A 25,513-nucleotide genomic window follows, 5' to 3' on the forward strand; every position below is an offset into this window, starting at 1 on the left:
AGGAGGTGGCATTTGATGCAGGGTTTGAAAGACAGAGAAGACAGTGAACGTGTTTGGGTGGTGGGAACAGGATGACAGAGGCACAGAGGCAGAAGTGTAAAACATGCTTGTGGTGGCAAGAAGGCTCCAGGTTGAGGGAAGGGAGGGAGGCTGTGCTGTGGTGGAGCCCTGGCAGAAGAGGCTGTGGAGGATCTTGGGAGCTGCTGGCTGTCAAGCCAAGAAATTGCAGCTTTGCAGGCTAAGCACTGGACTGTGAGCCTGGGTCTGGGTCCCAACCTTGGGTCTGTTCTGACTGGGTTTCACTCCCTTGGTCCTGCTCTTTGGAACTTTCTCTAGACAGCAATGGGAGCCATGGCAAGTTCTAGATCAGGGAAGTGCCTAGAAGTCACAACTCACAGAATAGTCAAGTTGACAGGTATACCATGGACCTCATCACATCTAACCCCTTCAATTTGTAGATGAGAAAACTGAAGTCCAGAAAGGAGAAGCAACTTGCCCAGCATCACACAGCAAGCCAGTGGCAAAACCAGGACTTGAACCCAGGTCACCAGCCTCTTTGTTTGGGGCTCCTTCTCCTCTGCTGCAGTCTGGGATATCATCTGGGGGACTGAGCTGGAGGAGAATAGCTGGAGGCAGAAGGCTACCAGGAGGCTAGAGCCCCGCCTAGACCAGAGATCACAAGGTCAAGCAGTCAGAAATGTTTATTGGGCCCTTTCACCCTGTGCCCCATCTTGGGCCAATGTGAGGAGTCCATGTATTGAGTACCCACACAGAGGAATGACAAAGAAAAGGAATGTGGTGGGCCTCAGGGAGGAGGAGACATGAGGCAGATATGGTATTCATGAAAAGGGGCATCAGGAGCAGACTTGGATGAGGATGAAGAAGGCCTCCGGGAGGAGTGGCCAGTCACTTGGGTCCACTGTGGTTCTTGGCCAAGGTCTCCACTTCTTTCATGAACCGGAGACACAGCTCCTCTTCCCATGGAAGAGCAATGCACTGCACAGCCACAGGAAGTCCCACAGATCCTTGTATCGCCTGCTCAGAGAGAGGGTCAGTGGACTTAGAGCCTGCTTTCTGCTCACAGGTCCCTCGCCCAGCCTTCCTTACCACCCATATGCATTAGTCCAAACATCTCATCACCAGTCTATACTAAGGCAGAGATGCCCTGGAGCTCAGAGTTCCAGGCTTCCTCAACTCTCAGGGAAACCTGGAAAACCTATTCTGACTGTATCGGTCTACAGTTCGCCAGGGCTAAGATGTAAAACTTGCTCCCCATGCACAGAACTGACTATAATCATAAAATATAAAACTGTTAATTAAAAAAAATTTTTTTAAAGGGGCCACCTGGGTGGCTCAGTTGCTTAAACATCCAACTTCAGCTCAGGTGATGATCTTGTGGTTAGTGAGTTCAAGCCCCGCGTCAGGCTCTGTGCTGACAGTTCAGAGCCTGGAGCCTGCTTCAGATTCTGTGTGTCTCTCTCTCTCCACCCCTCTCCCACTTGAATTCTCTCTCTCTCTCTCTCTCTCAAAAATAAACATTAAGTTTTTTTAATAAAAAGATTTAACTTTTTTTTAAAAATACAAAACTGAGTATCCACCTAATGTTCTCAGCAGAGGAAATAAGAATGTGCAAATCCCTGATCTAGAGCCTAGTCATACTTCTGCAGTGAAGGGGGTACTTGGGCCTCAAACACAGACTTAGGAACATGGGGACTGATCCTAAGTCCTGCCATGAAATTCAAACATAGGAATTCAAACGTGTTTTCATTGTTTTATGAAAGCCCTTATTTGCCTTTGCTCTGGAGCCAGGTCAAGTGGCTTCAAGTCCTGGCTCCTCCACTTCAGCTGTGTGTGGCACTGGTCAAGTCTCTTAACCTGTGTGTGCCTGCATTTCCTCATTTGTAAAACCTCACGGGACAGTTACGGGATTTAATGATTTACTATATATACAGCACTTCTTAAACAGCTCCTGGAACAGAGTAAGAGCTCAAGACACATTAGGTAGTATCCTTATTGTTATTTTCTCAGAATTCAGGTCAGCAGTTCCACTGGGTAACTCTAGCAATAAAATCAATTTCCAAAAAAGTAAGTTGCTTAATGTCTGACTCAGACACATGCATACCTTTCAGAGTCAGTCTCTCTCTCCCTCTCTTTCTCCCTGTCACCCAAGACAGGCTTGTCATTTTAGACCGTGCATTAAATAGGCCCATGGAAATATTTCCTTCTGTGAAGCTACCTCGGAATCAGTGATATAGTAGCATGTATTGTACACGTCCTGTATACAAAGCCTTGTGCTAATTGCTTCACTGTTTTTCAGTGGAAACTTTAGGACAACCCTGCAAAGCAGATATTTTAATTCCTATTTTCCTGGCAAAGAAACTGAGGCTCAGAGAGGAGCAGTGTCCAATCCAGTTACATACTAAGCTCCTCACCAGGGAAATTTGCCCCCCTCTTCCTGCCTCTGGGATCGACTTTTCCTAGGAAAGTGTCAAGAAGACCAGTGGTTTTGTTAAGTATTCTCCCACGACAGGGACAGAGGCGGACTTGGAGATAAAACAGTGTGTCCTCCAAGATGAGATAACACTGTAGCAGAAGTGATAAAGGATAAACACTAGGAATGGCTGGCCCCACCCTGCCCCAATTTGCCCGACTGGGATTGAGGCAAGAATCAGTCCTGGCTTGTGCCGCTGGGGGAGAGGCATGGGGAGGGAAACTGACCCTCTGGAAATTTTTGTCGGTACTATCTCTGTAGTATCCCGTGTAGAAGGCCAGTTCCTCCTCGTCCTGCGGCGTCACAGTGGTGACCGGCACAACGCCAGCAGGGAAGTTCAGGATGTTGTACAGGCCCGTGTAGGAGGCAATATCTGTAGGAAGGTCCAGGCAAGCCCAGAAAATCATCAGCTGACAAGACTGAGGTGGGGAAGAATGCTGGGTGAGCGCCCCCTCAGGGTCCTCCTTGGAACTGTAGCACTCTGGGCTTGCGCGGCGCTGGGAGTACACCTGACAACTGCCTCTGGCTCACCCCACGGTGGAGGGAAAGAGAGAACGGACGCTGCGGAGGCCTTACTCAGTGCCAGGCCCCGTGCTGGCCTCTTTCCACTGCTGATTCCTTGAGTCCTCTCCACCCCTGGGAAGTGGAGAGTACTCTTTCCTGTGTTCAAATGTGGAACCCGAGGGGGTAGACAGGTTAGGTGGTTTTCCACAGGCCACACAGCTGGTGGGTGACAGAGGAGTCAGCCCATGCCTGCAGTACACTGGGCTCCAAGATGGCCCAGGTGTGCAGGGCCACCCTGAGTTAAAAGGCAGCTCCCCTCTGCAACAGCCACCTGCATGTAGGGAGTGACTGTCAGAGAGGCAGCGGTGACAACAGAGGACATCAGTGCAGGGCTAGGTATGGGATGTGCCTTTGGGCAGCCACTGTCGGGGGACCCGGGGCAGAGCAGTCCTGGCTTGAGGTGGGTTTTCATTCTGCACTGAGAACACCTCTGAGACCTGTACCTGTGCTGGGCAGGGGCCCCAGCAATGTCTCAGACACTGCCCTGTGCTGAGGCTGCATCTCAGGGGGGCTAGGCCAAAGCCACCTTTTGAAGTGAGGCAGCAGAAAGCATGTTACGAGTGAATGGATATGCTAAGTGAAAGAAGCCAGACAGAAAAGCCTTATTCCTTCGGATTCCATTTATGTGAAATCCTAGAAAAGGCAAAATTATAGTGACAGCGGATCAGTGGTTGCAGGATGTAAGGGTAGAGTGAACTGCAAAGGGACATCAGGGAGATTTGGTGGGTGATGAAAACATTCTATTTTTTTTTTATTTTTTTTAATGTTTATTTATTTTTGAGAGAGACAGAGCACGGGCAGGGGAGGGGCAGAGAAAGAGGGAGATGCAGAATCCAAAGCAGGCTCCAGGCTCTGAGCTGTCAACACAGAGCCCGACGTAGGGCTCGAACTCCCAAATGGCAAGATCACGACCTGAGCTGAAGTCGGACACTTAACTGACTGAGCCACCCAGGCGCCCCAAAATATTCTATACTTTTATCATGGCGGTGGTTATACAGCTATATTTATTTGTTAAAATTTATCAAATTACACTCTGAAAATCGGTGAGTTTCATTGCATGTAAATTGTATTTCAGGGGTGCCCGGATGGCTCAGTCAGTTGAGCGTCCGACCCTTGATTTCGGCTCAGGACACGATTTCATGTTTCAGTTCCTGAGATTGAGCCCCGAGTCGGGCTGACAGCATGCAGCCGGCTTGGGATTCTTGCTCTCCCTCTCTCTCTGACCTTCCCTTGCTTGCACTCTCTCTCTCTCAAAATAAATAGATAAACTAAAAAAAAAAAAATGTTTAAAAAAATTTGAATGGGAGGGGCACCTGGGTGGCTCAGTGGGTTAAGCATCTGAACTCTTGGTTTTGGCTCAGGTCATGATCTCATGGTTTGTTCCTTAGTTTGAGCCCTTGTGTCTGGCTCTGCGTTTGGCTCTGTGCTGATAGCGCAGCTTTTTCTCTCTCCCTCTCTGCCCCTCCCCCACATGCATGTGCTCACGCGCTCTCTCTCTCTCTCTCTCTCTCTCAAAAGGTAAAATAAATAAACTTTAAAAAAATGAAAAATACAAATAAATAAAAGGTAATGGGAAAACTTGGGAGTGTCTGCTAACAGGTACAGGGTTTCCTTTCAGGGTAATGGAAATGGAATTAGATAGTGGTGGTGTTTGCACCACACACTAAATATACTAAAAACCACTGAATTGTACACTGTAAAATAGTGAATTTTTGTCATCTGAATTTTATCTCAATTTAAGACATTGCTTTAAATACTGAATGGTGACAGAGGTCAAGGCCTCAGAGGCTGTGGCAGGACTCTGAAGTCCTGGACTCTGGGTCTCAACTCCACTAAGACCTGGTGTCCTCTCACCTGTTCCTATCTCAGAATAGCATATATGGAAGGCGGGGTCCATAGCTGGCATCAGCAGCACGTCCAGGTCCAGGGACCTCCACTTGGCTATGAACTTTTGCTGATATTCCTGCAGGGATAGTGGGGTATGGGAGGGGCAAGACCAGCAGAGGTCACTATTTGCAGGACAAGGTCAGGGGCTGCCAGGCCAAGTCCTGTTAAAGATCAGGAAGAATCCCCAGGCTGTAAGATACAGACTAAGCTATCTGGGGAGGGTCAGGGCCTTCCCAGGGGCTGAGGTAAAGGGATGGCAAGGGGAATCTCAAGCTGCAGTCATTTGGGAACAACATATCATCCTGGCCCCCAAGGAAATGGACTAAATTAACCTCCTGGGTCACCAAGCCTCCCCATTTGAGTTTAACCGGGCCTCCCCTGCAGGCTGGGACAGAGCTCTACTCCCTGTCTGGCTACTCCTGTCACCACCCAGGCCTCTGCTGCCCCTGTTCCAGCAGTCCCTTGTCTCTTCAGGCACACGTCACCTGCACTGCTGCGTGCTGCTCCCACAGTTTCTTGGGAGTCCTGGGGAAATAAGGAAGATTCAGAATTCCAAAGGTCAGCATGGGATTTTATACAAAATGGGGACATTACAGCCAAGAGCTAGAGCCTAGTCTCAGTGCAGGCTACAAATCAGCTGATGGGCTGGGATGACCCTTGTCTTATTTGCTGTCCAAAATACCTTGCCTACTCAACGTTCCCAAGAGTACAAACCCTCTGGTTGATGCCCTCCCCCCGCCACCGTCACCAGCCACAGAGACTCACAGCCTCCCCCCAGAACCACGGGTTCTTCCCCTAACCTGTGAGGTCCCCCAGTCAGCCCTCAGGCTGACCATTTCCAACCTTAACCCCAACCCCAGCCCAAACCCAACCTCAGATTAGGCCCAACTTTTACCCTAAGCTAATTCTAGCCAGAACTCAGAGCTTAACTCCAAATCAAACCTCAGGCCCAAAGTAGCCCCAATCCCAACCCCACTCAAAAGTCTAAATTTAACTAGTGTCAGACATGACCCAAAAACCTAATTATATCCCAAAGTCTAAATAGCCCTCACCCTCAGTGGATGCCAACTCTAGCCACATGACCCTCACTCAACTCCCCTACCCCATGGAAGATGCTTGTGAGCTTGACCCGAGGAGACTAGCACTCACCCCACTCCACGAATCTCTTCACAAGTGTGGCTAGCTCGGGGTTCCTAGAGGAAGAAACCCATTCAGAAACCACAGGGCAACACCAGCCTTCCCAGGATGGGGGTCCAAGAAGAGCAACTCTGCTTAGCACACTATCATGGAAGCTTCTACTCCTCCACAAGCCCTGAGCCCCCTCTTGGCCCCCACTCCCTCTCTGAAAAGGCTTCCTCTTTTTGAGATGCACTCCTCTCTCTGAAAACACCCCTCTCTTTTGGTCCCCATCAGCCCTTTTGGTTCCTCTTCTCTAAGCCCCCACTACTCTATGGGCCCCATCCTCCTCTCTGAGTCCTTCTCCTCCCTGGGCTCCTCCCCTCCTGAATGCCTCCCCACCTTGGTCCCATACTCACTGTGTACTTCAGGATCCAGGCCAAGAAACACTTGAGTAGATCTGGCAGGCGGAGCCAGTTGACCATTCCCTTTATGCAGGGGTCCACAATGTCCCCCTCACTGAGGAACCACAGACACATATCTAGTCAGTTACAGCCTTTCAGCCATTGACTGGCTCCCATACCCACCCAACTCCCATTCCAGAGGCAGGCCATGGAAGGAGGTCAGACCCAAAGAAACTCTTCTGTTTCCACCACCACCACCCTGGAACCATGCATGATGAAGAAGGAGCCCAAACAGCTGACTTGCCATTTAAGGTCACACAATTAACCAGAGGCACCCCACCAACCCAGGCCTGCAGTCTCTTCCTAAGGCACAGGTTGCTGCCAGCCCCACCCCCAACCCTGTTTTCACCATGCCCCATGTCAGAATCCTGACAAACATACAGCTTCTCCAGAAGGGTGGCCCCTCCATCAGCAAACAGACCCCCCTCGAACAGGTGTTTGACAGCATACTTTATATGGGGGATGGAGAAGGGGATGACCTGAGAGACAGAGGCTGAGTCAGGGCCTGGGGCTCCTCCCACCCTGCCTGGTATTCTCTTTGCATCCTTCAGGATTTAAAGAGAGGATACCAAATCGCCACTCATCTCCATCCACTCCAACCCCTCTGCTGCCATGCCCAGCCCTTCACCCTACACAGAGATGCCATGGCACTCAGGCAGCCCTGCCTGCTTCACTGGGATCCTGCCCCATGCTGAGTGCTTCACATATGTGAGCTCATTTAATCTGCACAGCTGTCCTATGTGGTAGAAAACTGAGGCTCCAGGTGGTTAAGAGACTGGCCCAAGACCACATAGTACACATGTGGCCAACCAGCAGTTCTCAAAGGGGAGACAGGACCAGGACAAGACATTGGAGGGAGGCAGGGGCTGGGGAGGGAAATGATTTTGGGGACATAGTTCTCCTTACAGCCATTTGATGGAGAAACCAAATCTATAGGAATTATAGGAATGAATTCCCCACCAGCTGGTCCCCACCACTGAAGGGGGAGGATGCAAAATCTTGATGCCTTCCTCACAGGGTGGGGCCCACCCTGCCCCCACCTGCACCCATCAGTCTTTTCCAGGAAGCCTAGGGGAAACACAGTGATGTTAGCAGCTCAAACTCAGATATAACTTCCTTTCTCTCCAAGAATGGCCCAGCCCAGTCTCCTCGCCAGTCTGGCTTCCCTCCCCATCCAGGGGTAAGCAAGCCTACCTGATGTCCCGCATCCTGGAGCAGCCTGGAGGTGAGCCTCACGGCCCTGGCCATGCTAGGAGATGGCTGGGTGAAGCCATCTGTTTCACAGAAGCCAATTCGAAGGCGCTGGTTACTGGAGTATACCTGGGGGCAAGAGGGGCTGGGTGGGGCTCTCAGGAGAGACTACACCTCTTTAAGACTTAAGACTTGTAGGCTGGGACCTTGGAACACAGCTGTTTTCAACCCAGGGGAATCTACAGAGGCTCCCCAAGAGCTCCCTGGAGACTCTCTACATACTTTGCAGGCTCTAGGTCCTCTGGAGAAACTCCTGGAAGAACAAATGGATGAGGACATGATGATTGGGTGGATGGAGTGGATAGGTAGATAAATGGTAGATAGATTCATGAATGAGTGGGAGGGTGTATGTATGAGATGGTGAATGGGTGGGTGGGCAGAGGGTTGAATGGATAGATGGGTGGTTGGGAGAATGGATGATTGGAATTGAGTGGGTGGGCAGTTAAGTAAGTAGATGAATAGACACAAAGATCTTTAAGCTAAAAAAAAACAGCCAGGAGACAATGGAGATGGAAAGATCAGTAGAGACAAATAATAGATGACAGACAATGATCACAGGTTAATTATACTAGGATGTGAGTAGGGAATCAGATGAGTAGACATTGAATGAATGGTAGAGACTCTCCCTATGGAGAGGGTTCTGGAGCAGACAGGGCTGGAGTCAAAGCTTACCTCTTCCAGTTACTATCTATGTGATCATAGGCAAGTTATTTCATTTCCCCTCAGTTTCCTCGCCCATAAATTGAGAAGCACAATGCTCATTCTATATAGGGAATATTAGGATGAACTACAAAGAGCCTGAACATAGTAGGTACCAATAAATTTTGTTGAATGAACTACTGAATAAATGAAGGCTGCCAGCCTGGAGAAATCTTCAGGTGCAACCTCTTTATTATACCACTGAGGAGACTGGGGCCTAGAGAAGAGATGTGACTTGGCTAAGGTTACCTAGGGGACTAACAGCCTCGTTTAACCAGATACCAGACTCTCTAAACCATATCTGCTGAGTGTATGTCTGTGTGTGTTGGGTATGTGATGATGAAGTCCCTCTCTGGGGGCAGTATTGGCTATGACTCCAAGTAGCTTGAGAGGCCAAAGCAGCTGGTGTCGAGCAGGGGTAGGATGTAAACATGACTGAGTATAGAGGCTTCTTGGTCACTGTACCATGGGCTGGGAAAGGAGGTCTCCACAGAAGATGGTCAGATGGTAGACAGGTCAATGAGGAATGGGGGAAGGGAGAGGTGGCCTGTTCCCCAACCCAGCTCACCTCCTCCCTGAAGGGCATAAAAGGCACAGTAGGGTCCAGTCGGTGCATGTCTTCACTTAGCAGGGCTCGCAGACACAGGGCCAGGCTCTCCACATCCCGGGCCATGGGGCCAGCCACTGTAGTCACTGAACACAGAAGAGGCAGATTCCTCTCACCCTTTCTGCTCTGGGGACCCCCACTGCCTGGCCTCAGAGGGTGGAGCTCAGGACCGTGATCAGGGTTAAAGGGCCCTGGGGCCAACCTGGGCCAGGGGTTGAGGACAGGTAGCATTGGCACACCAGACAAAGTAGCTCTGATGCCTGAAAGAAGAATCTCATCTGGGGCCAAACATCTAAAGACCAGTAGGAGAGATTAAAGCTAGATAGTAGGAAGCACTTCTCATTGGACTAGGGGAGGCCTGGTGGGATCCATTCTTTACCATTAGTGGGGCTAATCTGTCTCAGATAGGGGCTGAGTGAAACGTCCTTGGGAGGAAGGCTGGCAAGTGTATCTTTGAATGCGTATGGACACAAGCACAGACAGGAGCTTACCTGATATCTTGCCTTTGACAGCACTGGAAACTCCAGAGAGGCTGCAAAACCCCCACCCAGAGTCCACCTCAGCACTTGAAGGGAAGGGCCTGAGTGCCCAGGCCTTAGCACCCAGCCAAGCACTCCCCCAGGGCCCAACACCCAGGAAGATGAGCTGCTTCAATCCTCCCATGACCCTGATGCCCACAGCATTAAGTCTGATCTTTTTGACTGACTTCAAGGCTCTGGAGTATCAACTCACAGCTTCCCCATTCTTGCCCTTCGACACACACATATTACTCCAGGCAAAGTAGGCTGTTCACAGTTTACAGCCTTCTAGGTTCTACACCATCCCTGCATGTCCATCCTTTAAAACAAAGCTCAGATTCTGCCTCCTCCAGGAAGCCTTCCTTTCCCTTGCCCTGCCTCTGAAAGTTTAAAGTCTAGGCTTTTAATAAATCTCTGCTGAAGAAAATGTCAGCTTCATCTTGTGAGTTCTGACAAGCTTTGACACTCTCTTAGAGCTCCAATCACTTTCTGACTAATCCATCTGCATGTTTAAGAGCACAGCAGTGGGGGAGGGGGACAGGGACTGGGTCTGAGAGTGTTCTGTGTCCCCAGTACAGGGGCCACCACAGTGTAGGTTCTCATGGTGGGGCTGAGATACGTAGATGAATGAACAGAGGCAGATATGGATGGATAAACAGATAGCTAGATGACTGGATAGATGGGGAGATAAATGGATGGATAGATGGATGGATGGATGGATGGATGAACAAATGGAAGGAAGGATGTATATATGATTTTCAAGGGCTGAGATAGGTGTCCTTTTGCTTACTGATATAGCCCAAATAACTAGTACAGTGTCAGTGACGGAAGAAACACTCAATATATTTGTTAGATAAATTAAATGGTGGGTGAATAGTGAAATTGATTGATGGGATGATGACTGCATAGGTGGATGAATGGACAAAGGATGGATAGATGGAAAAACGGTTGGATCAATGAATGACTAAGGGAACAGGGAGGTAGATGGATAGATGTAAAGATGAATGAATTAATGAACAAATGAATTAATGAGTGAGTGGAAGGTCTATTCTGCCACCTGTACCAAACATGGTGTGTTTATCTGGGGCTGAAGCAGGAGTATATGAAGCCCTCCTGTCTTTAGCCACTTTCACTAGTACTGAGCTAAGTGAATAAGAGTTGAGGGGCCTGCTTGGCACTACTCCCCCCACACCTCTGTTCCCCTACACTGGGCTGAGTCTACCCCTCCCCCCCGCCCCCCAGCACCAAGTACCTGAGGCGGTATCCTGTGGTCCTGAAGCCACAGATACCACAAAAGCTGGCTGGCACGCGGATGCTGCCAGCAGTGTCAGTACCCATGCCCAGGATGGAACCTCCTTTTGCCAGCAGGGCTCCCTCACCCCCTGAGGAGCCCCCTGGTGTCTTCTTTAAGTTCAGAGGGTTCAGAGTCTGTCCATAGATGGGGTTGCTGCAATCAAAACTGAGGGAAGCAGAAGAAAAGGGGCTAGGAGGTGAAAGTTTAACTGGGGAGACACCCCCCCATTTAGAGACTGATCCCCCCAGGAATCAACCCCAGGGCTTCTTTGGCTCCCAAACTCCTCCCTGGGGCTGAGTCTCCCAGTCTCCCTTACAGCTGAGGTGAGGGCCTACTGCCACAGGAAAGACCAAGAGTGGACACCAACCACAACTCCTAACTTAAGGACAGGAGCCCACAGCCCTGCTGTCAGAATTGGGAGCAGCTTCCTCACAAAAGTAGGTACACTAAGTGCTGAGGGAGAGGAGAGAGAACAGGGGATAAGAAAAACAATTAGAGAGAGAAACTGGGATAAACACAGAGATGAAACTCTTCAGAACCTCAGAGTCTGAGGGCCTGTAGAGACTATGGAGTCCACCCAGACACTATAAGATGAGGAAGCTGAGGCTCAGAGGGCAGAAAAGACTTGCCCAAGAACCTTGATCCTCGAGATCTGCTTGACTGGCCCCCACCTCACCTTCTTCTCTGAGTTGGGATTTTGTGTTGCTGTCAGTCCTGAGCCCAGCCCCAAACCCAGCCCCTGCCTACACACTTCAGAGACCTGTACAGTGTCTGAGGGATGTTGGTCTTAACAAAGGGAATAGCTCCTTGAGCCTTGAGCACTTGCACAATGACCCCATCCTTGGCCGCTGGCTTCTCCAGGAACTGGGTCAGACCACATGTAGAATCATGGCCCTGCAAGAAAGTGACATTAACTCCAGCCCATAGGGGCCAGGATGCAACCATCAAATGGACAGACTCTCCTCCTTACTCTGCTCCCACTCACACACGTTGTCATGGCCTCAGACATGCACGCTGTACCCTTAGGAGAGCTCACAAGTAGCAGAAGAATATGGTGGGCAAGAGCTGGGTTCAGATCCTAACTGGCCACTTTCTAGTTCTGCATCCTTGATTAAGTAGCTTGCCCAATGTCACACAGTCAGATGCTCACAGGCTCAGTGGCATATGGGCACACACACAGACATGTACACATGTGAACGTACACCTCCCAGCTCACCTTGCAGTCATAGGGGTCCTTGAGGCTGACAGGGACCCCATAAAGAAGGCCTCTCTCAGTCTTCCTAAGCTTCTTCAATGCCTGCAGTTGCTCCTCACACTCACCCAGGAAATCCGTCAGGCAATTCACCTCCTGGTGTACCTTCAGTGCCTGAGCAACATTGAGGGAGACCAGATAAGGGGCTCAGGGTGAGGCCAGGTATGGGGCACTCAGTCACACCAGCCCCTCCCACCACCCCAACTCAGAGCAGGATAGAAATGGCAGATGACAGTGGCATGCACCCCTTCCCAAGCTAACTGCAGCACCACGATGTTACACCGGACATCCACCTCCTCTGAGTAGGACAACAACAGGTGCTAGCCCCCACCCCACTCCTGACCCAGACCCCCACCTCCTCTAAGTAGCTACACAGGACGCTCTCCACACTGAGTTCTTCATCCTGCAGCTTCTGGACCAGTGTCTCCAGGGGCAGCTCCAGGATGGGCTTGGGGTCCAGGGATGGCTCCTGTGGAGATGGGAGGACAGAGGTCAATGACTGATCCACTCCAGTGCACTCCTACACACTCAGCATCACATCCCCACACTCCACTGGATACACAGTTGCACACACAGCCATGTGTTCAGCACATGCTCCTGTGCTTCTCCTTTAGCATGAAGAACATTTCCTGATCTGTCTCCAGGTTGGCATGAAAGCCCTACAGGGCACAGTTGTTTCCTCTGCCTCTGCCTCTCCAGTGCCCATCCTGAGGCCTGGCACAGAGGAGAGCCTGCCCCCTCATCTTGCTACCCAAAAGGGGCACAAGTGCAGTGAGAGTGACTCTATATGCACGTTTTGGAACTCAGGGGTTATGGAACTGAGGCTCATCTCTGTATGGTTTGCCTTCACAGGGCACCCTGGCATCCCACCTTTCCTTCCTATCCAGCCCTCCCACTTCTGGTGATCTGACCTGGGAAAGGGCAAGATCCAGCATGAGTGTCAGGAGATCTGGCACCCAGCCTTGACCACACACAGGACTGGTCAGCTGGGTAACCCAGGATTGATCCCTTCCCCTCCCATGGCTCAGGTCTCTCCAAAGAAGAAAGGACTAGAAGCCAATCATGATTTACCCAGCTACTCCCCTCAGAGTATGAGGGGAGGAGTGACACCAGCCCCTCAGGACTCTTATCAGAGGCAAGTGTGATAAGACAAGGACCTAGCGCACAGCAGGCACTCAGGAAGGTGAAATAGTCTTTCTTTGTCCTCCTGGGCCCCAGCTGAGACCCTGATGCCTACAAGCTGGAGTGGGGGCTGGGTGGGAAGACAGCACAGTGGGCCTTTCTTGGTCCTGGAGAGGGGAGGTGGCAGACAAGGGGATTTCCCCGGAGGTTAGTGCTCAAGGCTTCTTGGTTGTTAAATCTCTTGGTTTCTTCTTGGTCCCCATCTTACTCTCCTCAGTAGCATCTGACTCTTAGGCACTTTCCTTCTGGAAATTCTCTGTGCCCTCAACTCTCCTGGCTTCCTCCTGCCCCTGGGTGGCTCTTTCTCAGTCCCCTCTGCCCCTCTTCCCTCCTGTAAATAAATGTTAGTGCTCCTCAGGACTTGGCCTCCTCTCTCCCTACCTACCCACCCTCCCTGGGTGACTTCAGCAGCCAGATGTGTCCCAAGGATGCCCCGATTACCCTGTGACTACAGCCCAGGCCTATTTCCTGCCATGCCTCAGACCCACTTACTGACCCACATATCCACAGGCACCCCAGGATTCATTGTTTTAATACCAAATCTGTTCATCATGAAATTCCCAAGTGATGATGCTCATGTCAGAGCAATAGTCCTCAGAATCATCCCGGGTCACTCCCTCACATCCCAGTTCTGATGATAGTCATAATAGCTAATTTCAATCACATGGAAGATGTGTTATTACACTTAATATGTTCTAGGCCAAATTCCAAGCATTTTACATATAATAGCTCGTGTCGCTCCTTATAACAACCCAAGGAGGGAGGGCATACTATTTTTTCATTTTACAGTAGAAAAGACACTGAGGCACAGAGCTACTTGCCAAGGACACATAAGCCATAAGTGGCAGAGCCTGGATCCACACCAGTCTGGCCCCAGTGACCATTCTCTTACCCACAAGTACTGCCGATAGGTGGTTCTGCCTCCATATCTCCCACCTCTGACTCACCAGACTCCTTGCCTAGAACTTTGTCAGTTTTCTCAGCCTCCTCACTGGCCTCCCTGACTCTAGTCTTTACCCCTCCAGCTCAACCACTTCACTACAGCCTAGGTGATCCTTTTCAGATGCTGTGACACCATAGGTCCCAATTGCCCTCAGTATAAAGTCGTAAAACCATTCTCCTCAGTACGGTTTACAGGGCTTTCACCATAAATGTATAATGTGTGTTACAAACCAAGATTCACGTGTACTGACTGCTTACTGTGTGGCTGGCAACCATGTTAAGTACTTTGCTTGCACCATTTCATTAAATCCTCACAAAATCCCTTGGATAGGTGCTTTCATTATCAATATTTCTACTTCACCAACAAGGGAAACATAGGTTAATTCTGTGGCCCAAAGTCATAAAAGTGGAGAGACTTAAGGTCTACACCACCCTCTAATGGCTCCTGGGGAAGGAAGCTTTTATGATGAAGCACCTCCTGGGTGCCAGGCACTGTACGAGGCCCTTTCCCTGCCTGGATCCCTGTAGGCCCATTTCACCAGCCTCCTGTTTCCCTGCCCTACTTCTGTATTCTGCTGCTCTAGCCACACTGCACATTCCCTCCACTCTCTGTGCCATTTTGTCATCTTGTGTCTCGGCTTGGAATTCCAGGCCCAGACCTGGATGCCTCTAGAATAGAGTGGGCATTTGGCTATAATGCACCTCTACAGCCGCACTGTGGCTGAAATACTGAAATCCTCCTGAGTCACTTAGCAAAAAGCCACTCCCATGAGTACTCCACCACCCCCAGCTGCCCTAGCCCCTGCCATGGGATTCCACCTTCTCTTCACATCACAGCAGGTAAAAGGTTAATGCCCAGCCCAGCAGTGACCCTCTAGGCATAGTCTCTGATTCCCTCAAGGACTGTGCTCATCCCTTGCCCTGCGGCCCCCAGCCCTAAGGAGCCCCAGTAGGGCCCGCCGAGGACCATCGCAGCACACACTGACCCACAGGCACCCACCAAAACTGCATGCCCATCCTGACTCCTACATATCTACCTGGAGAGGTGGCCCCCTTGGTGGCACCCTGGTCGGCAAGTGCCCGATGTCCATCTGGACCCATGAGGCTAGTGCTCCCCTGCAGTTGTCCCCACATGGCCACTTGTAAAAATGGCAGCCTCTCAGGGAGCTGGGGAGAGGTGCGAAGAGCAGGCAGAGGGCACTAATGGGGGCCACTGGAGGTGGCTGCTGGGACTGCTCTTCTGCCAGTATGGCAGACGCTCCAATGACTTGGTGGGATGGGTGGGGCTCTCAAGGGTCCAGCAACATGTTCACCAACTTGGTTGAGTGCCACTTCCACCTAACAGAACAAATTCACTGAAACTCACTAAACGCCCACTCAGCAAGGACATTAGTTTTATTATTACTCAAGTGAGAGCTTTCATTTATATGGCGCTTGTTAGGGGTGCCTGAGTGGCTCAGTAGGTTAAGCCTCCAGCTTCAGCTCAGGTCATGATCTCACAGTTCGTGAGTTTGAGCCCCGCATCAGGCTCTCTGCTGTCAGCTCAGAGCCCCCTTCGGATCCTCTGTCTCCCTCTTTCTCTGCCCCTCCTGGGCTCTTGTGTGAGTTTTATCTCTCTAAAAACCTGTGTGCCAGGTGCCACTGTAAACACTTATGAACTTGCTTGAGTACTATAACTATAATCATCACCCCATTGTGGAGATGAGTATGTTAAGGCACAGAGGAATTATTTGAAGTGTACACACCCAAGGAACATTGTTGATGTTGATGGATAGTATCTGCTTAAGGAGACTACAAATCACCTAACGACTCTCAGTTTATTGGGAGAGCTTTGAAAGATAGGGACATCTTCCAAAGATGATAGCTACATCAAAAGATCCCCACAGTTCTCTAAAAATTAACAATTTACTTGGAAATTATTAGGATAATTTGATGAAAGAACTGAGTCTTATATCATTTTCAAGTTGTTTTAACATATGCTTTGGTTTAGAACAAATCCCCTTCTTGCCAGGTCACACAGCTCCATGGACATCTGGCCTTCTCCACACTTAACTGCTGCTGCCTCCTATTGTGGTTTGAAAATCAAAGAAAATATAAAGTTGTTAGTAAATTGATATAGTATTAATATTTCCAAATGGTTGTTAAGTATGTTTAATATCATAAAAACCCTCAGCCCTTAGGGTGGCTAATTTCCCCCTGAGGTGACCAGAACTTCCTAGCCAGCAGCCAGCAGCCAGCATCCATGGGCAGCTTGTCTACTCCAGCTGACTAGGAGTATTTTTTCTCTGTGGTCTACACGAACACTGTCTTCTCTCAGGCTTTTCTCTCTCTGGTACTGCCTTTCCTCGTCCTTCCTGCTTTTGGAAAACTCCTACACATTCTGTAAGGCTCAGCTCCAACACCACCTCTCTGGGAAGCCTTCCCCACCCAGCCCTGTCCAGATGGTGCAAAGCCCTTCCTGCCGAGTCCCACAGCTCCACAGGCATCTGGCCTTCACCACACTCAGACCAGGAGCATCCTTAAGGCAAGTCTAAGTCAGATGTCAGATTCATCTTTATTATGAATCTGTCCCCAGGGTCCAGCAAAAGGCAAGACCCAGAGGAGCCCTCTGTAAAATTTTGCTAAGCTGAACTGAATTGCATTAGTTTGAACCCTGCCAGGGTGTGACCTATTATGTTTCAGCCTCCCACCTCCCTGGGACATAAAGCTGGATGCCTGAGGCCTTGACGGTATCCCTGGGTTTGCTTTGCTGGGGAGAGAATAAGGTACTGTGAGCCAAGAGGCCTGTAGCCTCGGGGGGAAGCTGGAGACACCATGGGTGATCTCACCCCACACCCCTTCCACTCCTCCAGCCAACCAGACACACACACCCCCGGGTACCCAGCCCAGTAGCCCCATATCCCAGATGCCCACCTATATACCAACCAGATGCCCAGACGCACACAGAACCAGGTGTCCTCACACATCATACACCCATGTACATGCCCAACCAAACATTCAAAACCAAACCAGCCACACATATCTAGATGTATATGCTCCAACCAGTAACACAACTCATACACACCCAGCCAGGCACACACAGCACAAGCACATAACCAAACACAAGGAGCAACACAGCCAAGCATACACTTGACCAGTACACAATAAAACCACAGCAGGAGACACACATAAGCAGGCTCTGGTGTGTGCAATAAAGGAACCCAAACCCACCACCACACACTGATGGTGCACACACACACACACACACACACAGGAATCCTCTCCATCATGCTGATTCACCACAGCAACCCCATTAGCCCAGATTTCCTCCTCATCAACCAGGGAGGGGCAGCTACTCTCTGGGGGCAGATTGATTTATCCAACTAATTAGCCCCAATTAATATTAATACACATTCTCAGGAACTGCAGCAGCTCGGGCAGAGAAGCTGCCCCTTGGGGCCATCAATCACCATCTAGGGGACGGCAGAGGACACTCAGGAACTCCAGAGCATGGGGACGGCACCTCAGGCACTATCCACAACCCCCACTCCCGGGGCTCCCAGAGAGTCAGCCACCATCAACCAAAGTTGGGGACCCTAAGATACCACCCTTTGTAGGGTAGTTGGGGAGCCCAGAAAGGGGCTGTCACATCCTCCAGGCCCCACAGCAGAGCCCAGGAACAGTGCAAGGTCAGTGGCCTCTCCTTCCCACCCTGCTCTCTTCCACCCTAGGCAGGTTCTGCTCCAACACCCATATCTCAGTCCCTTCACCCAGCCACAACTGCACCAGTGCCTTGAAATGTCACCACCTAAGCTGTCAAAAGCCCCTTTTAAGACACATAGCTTTGGGGCAACTGGGTGGCTCAGTTAGGCATCCAACTCTTGGTTTCAGCTCAGGTCATGATCTCACAGTTCTGTGAGTTCGAGCCCTACATCAGGCTCTGTGCTGGCAGTGCGGAGCCTGCTTGGGATTCTCGCTCTTTCCCTTGCTCTCTGCCCCTCCCCCACTCATGCTGTCTCTTTCTCAAAACAAACAAAGAAATAGACTGTAAAAAGAAAAAAAAAAGACACATGGCTTCCTGGGAGGATCCCATCTCCAATGACCACCCTGCGCTTTGCATCTATCAGGTGCTGTCAAACATCTGCAGAACTCAGTGGGGTGGGGATGGGAGAGAGACTATGTAGACCAGGGTTCCTGACACAGGGGCTGGGTACTCAGGGGCTGGAAGAGACCTGAAGGAGACCTCCTGCCTCCAACTGCTTCCATCAATTTATCTTATTTCAACAAATAGCTCAAGAGAACACCCACCATGTTACTGAGTCTTGTGTGGGCACTGGGAGAACAATGAAAACACACTGCCCCCGACCTCAGTGGTCTCAAAGGACATGGATGGAGTAGGAACTGACAGCAGTACAAAAAGCCAGCATGGTGGGGCGCCTGGGTGGCGCAGTCGGTTAAGCATCCGACTTCAGCCAGGTCACGATCTCACGGTCAGTGAGTTCGAGCCCCGCATCAGGCTCTGGGCTGACGGCTCAGAGCCTGGAGCCTGCTTCCGATTCTGTGTCTCCCTCTCTCTCTGCCCCTCCCCCGTTCATGCTCTGTCTCTCTCTGTCCCAAAAATAAATAAACGTTGAAAAAAAAAATTTTTTTTAAATAAAAAACAAAAAGCCAGCATGGGAAGAGCTAGGGGTGGGGGACTGTCCTCTCTCCCCCATTGCCCCAGGCTCCTTGTCTTCTGAAAGAGACAGAGTAAGGGTCCTGAGGTGGAATCCACCTATTGGGATGGAGGGCTGGGGGCCTCACGTATAGGTATCCACCCACCTGCTGCCGGAGACGCTTTGCCAGTGCCTCCATCTGCTGCAAAGCTACCACTCTACGCCTCTGTGCCCTGGGGATCTTGTTCCTTGCTGGAGTATGCTGCCAGAAGAACAGAGCAGCCCCCAGCAGGGCCAGCAGGAGTAGAACCAGCATGGAGTAAAACAGCCAAGCTACCCCGGGCATCGTGGAACCTGTGTGGATACAGCAACTGCCTCCTCAAGAACACCAGCTGCTTATTCTCCAGCTAAATGCTAGAGCGCCCTCCCACATCTGAGGCCACAGGGGGCAGGGGGCAGGGGCCACACCGGGCCCTACAGGTGGTAGAATTCAAACTCCTCCCACCTAGTTCTTACACCACCTTTTGTCCTGGGGACAAGAGCCCTCATGGCTCAGGCAACGCAGAGGAATAGGCCTTGGCAGAGACAAGCCTGGAGAGGAGCCCAAGCGTGCGGGTCGGCAGGTGACCAGACTCTGGTCAGATGTCCTCACATCCTTCTCCCCCATCCCACCTCTCAAACATGGCACCAAAACCATCGTCTAACCCAGGCCAGTTCTTAATGGAGTTGCCTCTGAGATTTCCTGCTGCTTCCAGGATAACCGCCAACCCCCCTTAAAGTGGTTCACAGGCTACATAGAAGTGGACTGAGCAGGTTCACTCTGGAGGATGTCTGGGGAGCAGGCGGAGAAGAAAGGAGGAACCCTGGGGGAGCAGGCAGGGCTCCAAAGGCATCAGCCTGAGGGGAGATGGTGCAAGGAAGTGAGGACAGAGGCAGGCAGGTGTAGCCTCACCTCTGCCTCTGTTCCCCTAGCTGGGCCCTTACTGCTGACTCCAACACAAGGCCACATTCCTTGTGATTCCAGCCTCCTCAGGCAATTGGTTCTCCCTCCTGGACTCATCTCCCATCTTCTCTTTGTTCCAGGAGCTCCCTACAGGCAAAGGAAGCAGTGGAGAGGAGGATTGAGAGGCAAGGAGGTGCAAACGATGGGAAGATATGGGGCCCCAGAGCAGGAAGGATTGGTTTGGGAGCCCTTTGGCTCTTCTTGGATGTTTTGGCCCAGTCCTGTCTCAGAGGGGAGACAGGAGCAATCCATCACAACTGAGGCTGCCAGTCCTTGGGATTAGGAGAATGATAGCTCCACCCTCAAGACCAGGAAGTTAGAAGCAGAATTGGCTGGGGGGGGGGGGTAGGGGGAGAGCAGGGGGGGGTGCCTGGATGGCTCAGTACGTTGAGCAACCAACTTTGGCTCAGGTCCTGATCCCCAGCCCCATGTCAGGCTCCCTCCAACACCAGGCATCACACTTGCTCTGCTGTGATGTGTCAGGCTCACTGCTGTCTGCATGGAGCCCGCTTCAGGATCCTCTGTCCCCCATCTCTGCCCTTCTGATCTCAAAAATAAACATTAAGAAAATAAAAAAGGATTGGCGGGAAGGAGATGGGTTTGTGGTTAATAATGTTGAGTCTGAGCACCCGGGGGCTGCCCAGAGCCAGATGTGTAGTTTGCAACTGACCTGTCACGACCCAAAAGGTAACCCCAAGGTCATCCGCCTTCTGACACTCTGAGTCTGCTCCAATGGGTCTCTGGAACTAGCCCCATTCATTGGCAAACTCCCCGTGTCCTTCCTCCTTTTTTCTGACCATTTCCTTCCCCCATAACCAGGCCTCCCTCACTGAACCCTGGCTCTGCAGATGGCTCAGCTCCCCCAGGCCATCCGACACCTGCACTCCTTTACAGCACCCTGAACCTTGCTACATCACCCTTTCTAAAGTTGTACCCCTTCATTAGCATATCACCCCATTTTATTTCTTCATTGCACTTACCATTAGCTGAAATTATCTTGTTTACTTATTCCTTGCTTTCCTCCATAGAAAGTAAGTTCCATGAAAGCAAGGACCTTGTCAGCCCTTTTCAAAGTGCCTGGCACAGGGTAGGTGCTTGGTAATACTTCTTAAATGGACAAATGATGGCCAGGTTGAGCCCTCCATTCCCACCTTTATCTCTATGTGTCTCTGCTGGCTCCTTCCTAGCAGAATTTAACTTGCTTAAGTCTCTCCCATCTTTAAAAAAAAAAGAGTCTCTCTGATTTATAGCCTTCACAGCTGCTGCTCTTATGTCTTTCCTCCCCTTCCCACCTAAGCTTCTCAAGTTTTCTGCACCTTGCTGCCTTTGCTTCACCTTTGCTCTCCTGTGCCCAACCCATCTTGGCTTATGCCAAAATCATCCTAACCATCTCTTTGATGTTGAATCAGCAGCATTTGAAGTCCTCAGCCCCATACTTCTTGAAATATGGTCATTCTTTGGCTTGTGTGACAATGCAGTTCTTGGCTTAAATGTCAATTCCTGCAGGAAGCATTCATACAGGTGCGTGCGCGCACACACACACACACACACACAGGCCAGAGCAGGTCCCACTTGGTTTACTCTCATAAAATAAGAGGGGCACCTGGGTGGCTCAGCCAGTTAAGTGTCTGACTTCAGCTCAAGTCATGATCTCACGGTTTGTGAGTTCGAGCCCTGTGTTGAGCTCTGTGCTGACAGCCTGGGGCCTGCCTCGGATTCTGTGTCTCCCACTCTCTGCCCCTCTCCCACTCATTCTCTCTCTCTCTCTCTCCCCCTCCCCCCTCTCTCAAAAATAAACATCAAAATGGGGTGCCTGGGTGGCTTAGCCAGTTAAGTGTCCAACTTCAGCTCAGGTCATGGTGTCACAGTTCATGAGTTCAAGCCCCGTGTTGAGCTCTCTGCTAACAGCTCGGAGCCTGGGGCCTCCTTCAGATTCTGTGTCTCCCTCTCTCTCTGCCCCTCCCCTGCTCATGCTCTCTCTCTCTCTCGAAAATAAACATTAAATGTTTTTTAAATAAACACTAAAAAGTTTCTAAATAAATAATAAAGCATTGATTCTGCATTATTGCACTTCTAACAAGAGTTTTTGTGTAATTATGCATTTGATGTCTCTTTGCTGGTAGAACAAAAGTTCCATGCAGGCAGTGACCATTTCTGATTGTTTACCCTGAGTATACTGTGGGAAGCATCCAAAATGTTTAGTGGGTGGAGGGAAGGATGAAGGGGTAGGCCGATGGGTGAAGTGAATGGAGGAGGATTTGCAGAAAGCCACAGGTGGAATATAGACTGGGAGTTATTTGTCTTAATGAGCACTAATGAAGGTCATGGTGGTGGATAAGATGAACATGAAGGGAGAAAGCCTGAGGGCAGGGATTGGCTGGGAGGTTTCCTGTTGGGGACAAGAGAAGGAAGTAGTCAGGTGGGCAAAATGGGTTCACTAATAATGAGTCATCCAAACCTCCATTCAACAAGCCTTTACCAGGTACCTGCTGAGTACCAGGCACCATGGTGGGTGCTGGACACACAAGAGCAAACCCCACATGCCCTGACCCCGAGCGACCTAAGACACACAGGTCACCACTCCCAAACTTATGTGTGGGAAACTGGGGGAAGGAGCAGGGGGCAGTCCAGGCTGGCTGGAAGGCTCAGGACTTGATTATGTGGCTGTCTCTTAAGGGTGCAGCAGGTCAGATTGCCCTGGCAAGTGGCCTGCAGTGATACATCCCAGAGTCCTTCCTCAGCCCTGATCTGATCAATATATTTATTGGTGACTTCGAAGTTAAGGAGGTCTTGTGCTCAGACTTGTGGATGGGCAAGTTGAGAGAGCAGAAAGAGTGACCAACAGAATCCCAAAGGCTCTCAGGGCACCTGGGTGGCTCAGCTGGTTAAGCTTCTGACTCTTGATTTCATCTCAGGTCATGATCTCGCAGTTCCTGAGTTCAAGCCCCATGCCAGTGCAGAGCCTCTCTCCCCCACTCTCTGACCTTTCCCCCGCCTCAAAATAAATAAACTTAAAAAAAGAGAATCCCAAAGGCTCTCAATAGGCTGGAGCCCTGGGATGACCTAAAAGATGATGCCTTAACAGGGACAAATAACAGGTACACTAAGTGTTCTAAACTCCAATATCACAACCCCAGGGAGAGGAAGGGAAGGTGGAAAGGGACATGACAGACCTCCTGTCAATCTACCTTAGCAGAGGAGCACAGCGCATGGACCTTGCTTCTGTCTCCAGTGTTTGTGGTCACCTAGCCCAGAACTTGCCACCCTGAGGGTGTGTCGTCCATGTTCTTGGAATTGTGTTACAAAAGCAGAAAGTACATGAAGTTTGGAGTTGGCATGTGGCTTCAAGTCTCTCTAAGTCTTTGGCCCTGGACAAAGTAGCAACCCTTTCTAAACTTGTTACTCCACCTATAAAATGGAAGTAAGAATTCCCATCTTTTTCCAATGGGATAATAGGTTATCAACTCCACAGCCTAACAGATGTTGGAATCTATTAAGACATGGAGTGCTTCAGAGTATGAACAGGAGCACAAAGAAGCCCTTCCCACTCAGCCTGCCAGTTGTAAAGTCTACCCTCACCTCAGATAAGTGGGAGACCTGTAGGTGGAAATGTGAAGTAGAGCATTCCAGGAACAGCAAGTACAGTGAGCAAAAGGTGTGGAGGTGGAGGTGTGCAAAGTGTCCCAAGCACCACCCGAGGCCTGCATGGTTAGGATGTGGATGGGAAGGAGACTTGCCAGGTCAGGCAAGACCATATAGGTCACAGCCAGAAGTCTGAACACAAGTGATACTAAAGGTTTCAGACATAATAAGATTTGTGTTTAGAAAGGTCACCCAGGAGCATCTGGGTGGCACAGTTGGTTAAGCGTCCAACTCTTGATCTCGGCTCAGGTCATGATCTCCCTGTTCATGAGTTCGAGCCCCATATTGGGCTCTGCACTGATGGTGTGGAGCCTGCTTGGGATTCTGTCTCTCCTCTCTGACCATCCCCTGCCTTTGCTCTCTCTTTCTTTCTCTCTAAAGAAATAAACTTAAAAAAAATTTTTTTTAAAAAGAAAGAAAGGTCACCCAACTGCCATATGAAGGACAATTGGAGAAGACCAGTCTGGACCTGGGGAGAGGGGAGAAGGCTGAGAAAAGACAGTAGCCATGTGGTGCCCAGGGTCTTGAGGCTGTTGGACTGGTGGTCAGATAGGAAGGAGGAGGTGGCTGGCTTATGCTGTCACTCCTCCATGCCTCAGCATCATGGGGCATCAGGAAGAGCTCTCTGCCAAGGCTCTGACACAGAGTAACCCAGGTTTTGATGCTAATTCCCTTACTTCTAGCTGTAGACCTTTCTGTAAAAGGGGACAAAGATGCCCACCACAGGGTTAATAGGAAGATTAAATGACATGATGACTATAAAGTGCCCAGAAAGTAGATGGTTCATAGTAGGTATATGGTAAGTATCATTCAGACTGCCCTTCTCTCTTTTTCCTGATCAAAAGTCACCATAGCACTCCATGCATTAAATATTCAGGGTCTTCACCACCATACCCGTCTGCCTCTCTTCCTCCTTTCTTTCAACAAACACCCCCCAGAATGTGAGCTCTAGGAGGACAAGAATCTAGTATGTCTCACTAGTCCCTGCAGTGCCAGCACCCAGTACACTGCTTGGTCCCTAGGAGACGCTCACTTGATATTCACTGAATTAAGCACCTTATAAGTGCCACTCCACATGCCAAGAAGATAATGGTGAGCAAGACAACGTGCAGCTTTCAGGAAGCTTGTTTGCATGGAGGAGACAAAAAAACCACCATATAATTCCAGATAGCATCAGTGCTACAAAGTACAAAGGGTAACACATTAGACAGGGTCAGACAAGCTGTTTTACAAGTGGGTGATCAGGGAAGTGACACTGGAGCTGAGTGTTCCAAGCAGGGGAAACTAGTCAGCATAACACAGAGGCTCTGCAACAGGAACCAGCTGGAGATGATCAAGAAACAGAAAGGTGCTCATGTGACTGGAGCACAATGGATGAGAGAAAGAGCCACCCGAGATGAGGTTAGAGAGGTAAGCAAGGGCCCTATCCCACAGAGCCTTGTAAGACACAAGGAGGAGACTGGATTTTATTCTGATTCTGGGTGTGATGGGAAGCCATGAGAAGGCTTAAAGCAAGTGACTCAATCTGATTTACACTTTCAAAGCATTCCCACTGGTGATTGCATGGAAAATGGACTGGGGACCAGGTGCAGATGGAAGCAGGGAAGCCCCATTCGGTTACTGCACTGCCAGATGAGAGGCAGGTGGCATGGACTAGAGAGCTAGTGTAGCAGTGAAGATGGAACACAGTGGCTACTCACTGGCCCCGGGGACCACCTTCCCCACTCCTTGGCAGCATTTACCCCTTGTCTAACCTTTCTCTGAGCCCTAATCACCCAGGACCAGATGTTTGAGTTAATGTCCAACCCCCAGAGTTAATGTCCAACCCCCAGAGTTAATGTCCCACAAGCCTGGGAGCCTCTTGAGGATGGAAGTCAAGCTTGGTAGAGCTCCAACACCACTGAGCACAGGCTGGGAAGGGCCACACTGGGGCTCAAAGGGTGAATCAACGAAGCAGTGAAGGATAG

General features: G+C 50.4%; 1 protein-coding gene across 1 annotated transcript in view; it reads right to left on the reverse strand.

Moving 5' to 3' along the window:
* LOC125171762 (vitamin D3 hydroxylase-associated protein-like) overlaps positions 1-20,023 on the reverse strand; it is a 39,759-nt gene extending 19,736 nt beyond the window's left edge. Inside the window, exons 1-14 of the mRNA XM_047868886.1 lie at positions 19,854-20,023; positions 12,499-12,612; positions 12,108-12,257; positions 11,652-11,785; positions 10,850-11,056; positions 9,571-9,611; positions 9,041-9,165; positions 7,717-7,842; positions 6,904-7,001; positions 6,478-6,577; positions 6,092-6,135; positions 5,428-5,467; positions 4,910-5,018; positions 2,742-2,864 (exon numbers count right to left, since the gene is read on the reverse strand). Of these exons, the coding sequence (XP_047724842.1) occupies positions 2,742-2,864; positions 4,910-5,018; positions 5,428-5,467; positions 6,092-6,135; positions 6,478-6,577; positions 6,904-7,001; positions 7,717-7,842; positions 9,041-9,165; positions 9,571-9,611; positions 10,850-11,056; positions 11,652-11,785; positions 12,108-12,257; positions 12,499-12,612; positions 19,854-19,961 (1,519 nt within the window). The 5' untranslated portion in view covers positions 19,962-20,023. The remainder of the gene's footprint in view (positions 1-2,741; positions 2,865-4,909; positions 5,019-5,427; positions 5,468-6,091; positions 6,136-6,477; positions 6,578-6,903; positions 7,002-7,716; positions 7,843-9,040; positions 9,166-9,570; positions 9,612-10,849; positions 11,057-11,651; positions 11,786-12,107; positions 12,258-12,498; positions 12,613-19,853) is intronic.
* Between the last annotated feature and the right edge of the window lie 5,490 nt (positions 20,024-25,513).

This window comes from Prionailurus viverrinus, chromosome C1, assembly GCF_022837055.1.
Source record: "Prionailurus viverrinus isolate Anna chromosome C1, UM_Priviv_1.0, whole genome shotgun sequence".
Lineage (NCBI taxonomy): Eukaryota > Metazoa > Chordata > Mammalia > Carnivora > Felidae > Prionailurus > Prionailurus viverrinus.